At 47.7% G+C, this 8,726-nt stretch overlaps 1 protein-coding gene across 1 annotated transcript; it reads right to left on the reverse strand.

Annotated features, from left to right (window-relative positions):
- Window positions 1-968: 968 nt before the first annotated feature.
- Window positions 969-4,554, reverse strand: LOC146184473 (formin-2-like). Its single transcript, XM_084608554.1, has 2 exons — window positions 4,534-4,554; window positions 969-3,176 (listed from the first exon to the last, which is right to left on the reverse strand). Exons 1-2 carry the CDS (start codon window positions 4,552-4,554, stop codon window positions 969-971), a joined length of 2,229 nt encoding a protein of 742 aa, XP_084464680.1.
- Window positions 4,555-8,726: the final 4,172 nt, after the last annotated feature.

Consider the following 8,726-nt stretch of genomic DNA (forward strand, 5'->3'; position numbering starts at 1 on the left):
GATCTCCTGTCTGCTTTTTCCCTACCTTGGCATTGAAGTCGCCTATTAGTAAAGTATACGGCGTCTTTCCTTTCCGCAGTTCGTAGACGCGTTCAACTGGCTGGTCATCATGACCACATGTAGGTGAGTATTCCTGCACAATCTTTAATTACGAATAGTTAAGCCTAATTACGATGCCCTTTTATTAATGCTATACGCCACGTGCGCTGTTATGAGGGCACTACCATTGCCGGAGCTCTAGCATCACCTACCGCACAGCCGTTCGCATTATGTCTGTTCCGCCTCCAGCGCGTATTTCGAGAATGGCAGAACGAAGCGGCAGTCGCGTGCTATTTCGCGGATTCAGGCGAATTGAAAACGTTGATGTGAGAGAGAAAAAACTTTATTGTTGAGACTAGTGTTACTGGGTCTTAGTGGAAGAGCAAAGTGGCTGTTAGCTGGTGGCTTGTGGCGGCTTCTTCAGTGCGGTTTACGGCGCCCAATTGTATATCGGGTCTCGCATTATGAAGCACTTGCTTCCAGGATTCAAATGAGGCAGCTTCTATGAGAGTCTTTCAAAGGTACCAGTGTGCAATTTGGCAAAGATATGTATGCTTCTCAGTCCGTTTACGGCGTTCGCGAAGAAATTTCCAGCGCCGTGGGGCTGTCCGATGTAATCGCAAAATTCGTGATCGAGATGAAGAGCGTCGACTACGACATGCGGCTAGAGGTAAGCACCTTGCTTTAGCTATTGCAGAGTGTGTAATTTCGTATTGTGGTTCCTTAAGCTTTTGGAGATGTTCGGAAGATCGTGAAAGCCACCTGCACCTGCAAATCAAAATCGTGAAGACTGCTGCAAGCTCGCCGCTGCGTTGGCTGTTTATATTATAAAGCAACTATCATGCGTCGCGAACGCACCTGCCATGGGCGTGGAATAAGCAATCATCTCGCCCGAATCTTGACACGAAGAAGTTGATAAGGATTTATTTTCAGTTGAGAGCAATACTGATATTTACGACGCTTGCCAGGTCAATAATTGCCTCCTGCAGGTCCTTCACCTTCTTCCTTGCTGCTTCAAAATCGAGCTTGATCTTGCGCTGCACCTCTTTCTTCCAGATGTTCTTGAAGTCGTTGCAGAAGGGCACCCACGGTGCAAAGAACTCCTTGGGCCACTCGGACTCGTTCTTGGACTTTGGCTGCAGACTGAAGTACTCCTTGGTCTCCAGGAATTTTAGCCTGCATTCCTCAAGGTTCTCCTCCTGCTCCTTGTGCTCGTTGTAAGCCTTCTTGAGGAAAATGTTCATCTGCTCCTTGAAGGGTTCCTGGTGTTCGGCGTCGGAGTTTGCCAGCTCTTTTTGTACCTTCGTCTCGCAACCTTCGACCTGGGAGTGAAGCTTCTTAAGATCTGCCCTGATGTCATCGAAACTGACTAACCCAGCCCGCTCCATGTCGCTCGGCTCAGGCAGAGGAAATTTCAACTTCTCCCGGGTGATGTCCGCTCTCTCTTGGAACTTGCTTATATAGACTCTGACAATGTAGTGAAGAAGAGTTAAAGAGTTGTCCTTGCTCTTGACGTCCTTCAGCTTGGCCAAGATCTCGAGGCCAAAGCCATCAGCCTGTCCACGACTCCTATTCCCTCCGTTCATGTAGTTACCGAGAGCCAATATAAGACCCAGAATGTTGTGGACCTCCTTGTTGTGCAGCAGCGTCTCGCATGTCATTTTGAGGTTGTTGAGCTTGTGTTCCACACTACTGATGGATTCTGTGTACGTCGACTGGAAGATAATGCAACCCACACGGTCGGCATACTCGGGGATGCGAGACAGATCGAGCAGAAAGCGCTCTGGCTTGTCCAAGGGAATGTCGGGCTTCAGGGCCAGATGGTCTTGGATCAAATTGAGCTCCTCACTCGTGGGGCGAATTTCGTACAGAACTTGCAGAGTTTCCAGGCTTACAATCGATGTGTCAAAGTTGTAGATAGCATTTTCGACGTCTGAGATTTCAAGACGAAGGCTCGATATGAGAATGCCTACATTTTGTGACCGCTTCTGGACAAGGAGCTTCGCCACCTCTTTCCCTTTCTTCTGGTTGGTTTTCGTTTTGGCAGTTGGCTTCTTCTCCTGGATCTGTCTTGAGAACAGGTTAGCAAACTCAGCCCAGTCTGTAGGAGGAGTCTCCTCCAGACACTCCCACAATGTTTTGTGGTCTTTTTCCTTCTCGGGAGCTTTCTCTGGCTGCTGTGCGGGCACGTGAATTCTCGCCCCGTATAGGGGCTTCATTAGTGCCTTGGGGTTCACGGGTTGCTTGCGGGCTATGGCATATGCGCTGTGCCAGCCGCCCACAGGGGGCGCTGGCAGCGGTACAGGCCCCATTCCTGGTGGGGGAGGAGGTGGTGGAGCTGGCATGCCATGAACAGGCGCCATCAGCGGTGGTGGGGGCGGAGGAGGGGGCATGGAGGACATGGCTGGGAAAGGCCGTGGAGGTGGTGGTGGTGGTGGGGGCGCCATGCCCATGGGAGGAGGGGGTGGAGGAGGAGGAGGTGGGAGTGCGGCCCCACCCAGAATGGATGGCGGAGGAGGAGGTGGAGAGGGAGGAGGCGGGGGTGCAGCCCCACCCAGAAAGGATGAAGGAGGAGGAGGTGGAGGAGGCGGTGGAGCGCAAGGAAAGGATGATGGTGGTGGTGGCGGAGGGGGAGGAGGCGGGGGCTGCACAGCAGCAGGGCTGGTCACAGAGACTGAAGTTGGACTAGGTTCTTTGCTAGTGGGCACTTCGTCTGTCTGGCACTCCCGGTGACAGGTGTCGACCTGCGCCTGAGACTCTTGCGTTGAGCGCTCCACCTCGTCCGTCTGAACCATGCCCACAGGAAACCTCCACTGCGCCTGCACCCCTTTTTCGCAGGTTGCCATTGCGGCAGTCTGTGCCTCGCATGACCGCAGGGACACGAGGGTGGTCTGGACTTCCCAAGACCGCTGTGGTACAGCTTGCAACACGGGGGCCCGTCGGGGCACCGCGACTGCCTGAGGTGCATCCAGATCACGAGCCTTTCGGGCCAGTTCCTCAATGCCAGCCAGAGTTTGGTACTTGTCAATCTGCTGCTCCAGGCGAACAACCTGGCCTTCGTAGTCAGTCGGTTTCGCAGCTTGCTCACCGCGCAGCGAGAAGAAGGCTAGCTCGTGTTCTTTCTGCAGTTTCTCCAGCTGCGAATTTCAAAAAAGGCTGCTTTTAAAAATAAATAACAAATCGCTGGATTTTTTCCGATGAGTTTTACTTTGAACGAATGCTCGGAAGCATTTTTTCTGCACATTGAGAACATTTGTCAGTGACCTTTCTAGCCGTTTCATGCCCCCTTTAACACTGAGGGGGCGGAGCGGCCGAATAGATGCACCCAGTGAGGGAGTAAGACGGTGAGAGAGGGACGTGTCTGTTGAGGGCATGGCGACCGTCACTGGGCAGCGTTGCACAATGTGTGTTACTCCGGAGTATAGTTCACTATACTCCGGAGTGAGCAGTCGTGTGTCGCTCAAGCGTCCTCAACTTCGGCATCTCCCTTCACATCAGTTACTCCCCAGCGTTCACAGATAGCAGACGCTCACGCGTAGTGCTCCCTGGATCTCGGCTCCGAGCTGCTCGCTGCGTCGTGAAGAAGCTTAACCCTTTAACTGGCAAGACCAGATAAAGCGATGCCATAGTTTTTTCCTTCGTTTGTATTAGTTTTTGTTAGTCTAAATGTGCATCCAAAAAAATGGGAATGCGTTTGAAAAAGGATGTCAAAAAATACAGTACGTCAACAATTTTGTTGATCTGCCAAGATAAGGAGCACAAAGCTGGCGCACTGACATGAGTCAGTCATGTCCTATTTGAGCTGTAATTGAAGAAAACAGTTGTTGCCGCTTTTCAGGCGCAAAAAGACGTGCACATTTGGTGGACTTGAAGCCTGACACACTTTTATGGCAGAGAGCACAGCGCCCTCTGACCTCCTGTATTGACTACGATTTCCATAAAACACCGTTATTTCCATGGCTCCAGGAAGATAAGTACGTTACTTGCTGGCAAGAACCAAAAAAAAAATGAAGTGATTAAAAGCTAACGTTCCGCGAAGCTTATTTCACCTTTATATGAACACGAGTACTCAGATTCCCGCCATAAACTGCCCCCCCCCCCCCCCCAAAAAAAAAAAAAAGAAAAGTGACCTTGAGCAGCTCACACACAAGCGGCAACGCAAAGGTAGTTCTAAACAAAGTTTTCTGTGTTCATTTACATGTCCAGTATCACATTCAAACCAATTGTGGAAATAAAAACAAACAGCCGACTGCACATCATTGGCGGTAAATTTTTACCTTATTCTGGCAGCTCGACAATTTTGTAGTCTATTTATTTCGTCCGGCACTGCCGCTTCTGCTGCGAAATAGGTGATACTATTCTGTACGGGCCACGTTTAGAGACGCCTCTACAAAGAAGTAAAATTGTCGCCACCCTTAACTTCGGATATCGGCATCTGCTGAGGCCAGAACTCTGCCAACGTGGCGCGCGCGAAGAAGACGACGACGACGGCACTTTGAGGTTGAACACGGTCATTACGGCCATCTATTGACGACTCATACATCTTTATTTCAGAGGCTACTTTATAAAAATGCTAAATTTGGAGGAACACGTTCTAAATTTTAGGGAGAGGCATTTTGTGGCCGCCTAGAGTGGGTCAACAATATTGTTCATCTGCTGGTTAAAGGGTTAACTGAGCTCACCTCCGAGCCTCAACTGGAGCTCACCTTCAAGCGCGCTTCCCTCTCTCTCTCTCTCTCTCTCCCACTAATCCCACCATCAGACCTTTCGGAAGGACATTGTAAAGAAATACGTTGTGCCTGTAATAATAATAATAATAATAATTATAATAACAACAATAATAATAATAATAACGGCTCACTGGAAGGGAAGGGCACAGTATTTGTCACACTTGCTCTGTCGACACCTGACCCGCGCTGTAAGGGAAGGGAGGCAAGGGCGAATGAAAGTAAATAGAGAGAAAGAAGAGCCGTAGTGCAAGGCTGCGGAGTAATTTCGATCACCTGGGGATCTTTACCATGCGCAGACATCGCACAGCCCCGAGATTCCTCTTCGATCGCCTCCATCAAAACGCAGCCGTCGTGGTCGGGATCGAACTCAGGTACTCCGGCACAATAGTCGGGCCTCTTACCACTGCACCACCGCGGCGGGGCTGCCTGTTTTCGCTCATTTCTGAAGACGGTGCAGGAAAAGTTCAGGACACGGCTGGACTGCGCGTCTGCTTCGCGTAGCAGTGGATGACGCCTGCCCGTCTGGCACTGCGGTGCAGGTTTGACGGGCTGAAGTACAACGATTACGAATAAAGTGGGAACGTCATTCTACTAATTAAATGGCGCAAGAACCTCATAACAAAGTGTAAAATGCATGAAAAGTGCAGCAGGGATAAGGAGTGTTACGCACCTACTTCGCATTTGATTAAATATGCAAATCTGCAGTATTTTGTTTCTATTCCCTGTACAGTTATCGCCTTCAGCTCTTGCCGCAGCTCAATAGGTCCTGGATATATCAGCAGATGATGTGGCCTCCACAATCATTTTTATTTTTCACACTCATTTAGAGCAATCCAGCAACAAGAATGTTTATGTGTAGACCTTCACCATTATGTGTGATATTTAAACAAAATTGCTTGAAACAATCAGACTTAAGCTCTGATGAAAGAGTTTGTTTTCAGCCTATCGCCAGTTTGAAACTAAAAACAGTTGACAGTAGCATGCGGACATAAAATGCACCATTATGTGAAAGAACACCTAACATGCATATACATAAACACACCCTCTTATCTCCGACCTATGAAGATTAGGAAACAGGCCTATGAAAGGTCGCTCTTCATGGCCTAGTCAGTGGATTCTGTTACTCGCAACTATGTGCCAATGGTTAAAATTATAATAAAATTTTTGGATGCTTCTACTTCTTTCTGGGAGTAAAATATAATTTTTAAATGAAAATTAGAAAGCGCTCAAGTTTTACCTTAAGAGCAGACATGAGGCGACATTACACCATGTTTCATTACGAAATCTTTTTGTTTCTTTTCTTGTTTAGGTAAAATTTATTTCAAAAACGTTATTGCTGTAACATCAGTGCACATCTAAAACACAGGTTAATAAGCCATAGGCAGCAAAAGCGCTCTCTACATGCACCTCTAACTTGCGCGGCACCAAGGACCCTATGTGGAGGCACCTATCTCTTTTGTATCCAAAGCTACAACTGGATAGTCAGCGGCGAATTTCACGTAATCGTCGCTAGTCACTACAACGCATGTACACGCCATAAACATGTCAGCGAGTTTCCCTGGGCTTCAAAAGATGAGGAGAAGGGAAGAATAATGAGCGAGGAGAAGAAGACTCTAGTAAACAGGAGCAAGAAGTCTCGGAAGACGCCTAGAACACGAGCAATCCCCGATCGCACTATAGGTTTTGCAGCCAGTGCATCGGGACTCAATTATCAGACCCTGGTGCAGTCTGCTTTCCGGCAGAGAGCACTATATGCATTTCTTGTGGTGTGATTAAACTATTATACGCTTCATTTACACTGCCACTTCTGGAAAGTTTTTTCTTCAGCAATATTTTTATACTTTAAGAAAATGTTCGCGTATTGATGTGCTAAAATGTATTTGAAATATATTGTATTCATTTCCAAATCTGTGCTGTCTTACTCCCTGTATCCTGTCGAAAGTGCGCGCTTTCTTTAGTGATGATGTATCAACCGACCCGGCTACTCTCCTTGATATCTTTAGTATCCCGTCGTTGCATCCATTCTCCTGAATGTATAGCATTAGGATTCGTATTTGGTTAACCTTTGGTACGGACATTCCTTCCACATTCATATCGATTTCTCCGATTTCTCGCACCTCAATGATTTTGCGTTGACGACTAGAAGTTACGATTTCTACGGTGACCATGAATGCCCCCTACTAGCCGCGTAGTCCGCTACAGTGTCTGCCGCTGCCTGCAGCTGTCTCTCAATGCTCGCATTAGACCCCTGGTTTTTCCAGAGATTGGTGTCGTACGCGTACATGCTAAATTTGAGCCCCTCGATGTTACTCAGCGCTTTTGGGAGACCCCTTATCGCCACGTTGTAGAAGAATTGGGAAAGAAGCGACCCTGCGGTATGCCCCTACTTCCTAGCTGCAATATGGGAGACTCAATATCTTGGAAACTAACGCAGGCTGTTCTATCTCTTAGGAAGTCTCTTATGTAGTCATATATTCTGGATCCCACTCCGATCTCCTAGAGACAACTGAGAATAGCTTCTTGCCTGACGTTGTCGAAGGCTTTTGTTAGGTCTAGTCCCATGTGTACTTTGACGTTCCCAGATCGTTAGTCTAATATTTCGTATTTTAGTCACAGTATCACGTCCTCTGCGCCAAGCCTGGCCGGAAAACATCCAACTCGTCCGCCCATAGGTTGCTTTGCTCCATGAAACACGCAAGTCTCGTTTGTGCCATGTGCTCCATAAATTTCCCAACACGCAAGGTTAAGGAATGGGTATACGTTTTTCCCGTTTTAGGGGCTTGCTCGGTTTTGGCTTTACGATTACGTTTGCCGCTTTCCATCGATTCCATTCCCACAGAAAGGCTCTTCAGTGCAAGAAAATCAGGCGATAGAAAGGTTTGGAAATGCAAACCTCCCCCGTTAGCGTGGCTCTCCAAGCGCAGTTAAAACGACTAACTCTGTTCCTCTGGGTCAAAAATATAAGACCACCAGATCTCCACATTACTCATATCTCGTAATGGTGGTTTGTAAATGCGGCACAAGTGCCAAATTGTGTCCAGCATAATTGTATAGTCAAAATACCGTCGCTAACGCAAAGCTAAATCATGATTGGGCCAATCGGGCGCGAACCTTGACACCCTCCGCAAAGGAAGACCACACTCCTTCCCAGACACAAAAGCAGTCAAGAATTATACCTAAAATGCTCATTCCTTCAAACAGAAAAAAAATTATTCGGGTATGCGCTTTTGCGTGAACTCTATGAGAAGCAGCTGCTTTTAGAGGTATTCTCAGAAGCCTCCGGCTGAGGTATACATCCTGGACATAAAAGTTTTTAAGCTAACTCTTCTGGAACGTACAGCATGATGCCATCAAAATATGCTGTGATACGCACACTGCCGCAGCCTGGCATCAGCAGTCCTTGGAGATCTACAGCCACGAAGAAAGGCTTTAAAGGCTGCAATGCCAGGACAAAGGCAGAGGAGGGCAGAGTGGGAAACCAAGACGAATGGCGAGTGTTAAAAATCGGCCTTCGCGCGGCCATCAAAAGAAAATATGCTGCGAATTGTTCTATAAATCACCTTTATTTAATCGCTGAACAGACTTCATGCTAGAAATTGTTCACACTGTTGTTTTACATCAAGTTACATGATGTTAGAGGTAGTTACGCCTTTCGATGTTCTGGTAATATTTGCAAACATTACGTGAGCGCGATGACCAAAGTAAGGAAAATTTTCGAACCGACTGAGCATGCTTACAATTAGTACACAAATCATTTATAACAGTAATTACAATTACAAATAATGAATAGCGAGAATTCACGACAGCATTATGCACACGTGTCAGGGTGTTGAGCCCTGATATTCCCAGTGTAGAATCGAACCCGCATCCAGGGGGTTTCTAGCCGTCATATACATAACTATTCCTACGTAGGCAGCGTGCGGACACGTGACTGTGCTTCCATGAGCGCTAAACAGA

The sequence above is a fragment of the Amblyomma maculatum genome, chromosome 7 (genome assembly GCF_055883805.1).
Source record: "Amblyomma maculatum isolate TAMU_Amacu chromosome 7, ASM5588380v1, whole genome shotgun sequence".
Taxonomy (NCBI): Eukaryota; Metazoa; Arthropoda; class Arachnida; order Ixodida; family Ixodidae; genus Amblyomma; species Amblyomma maculatum.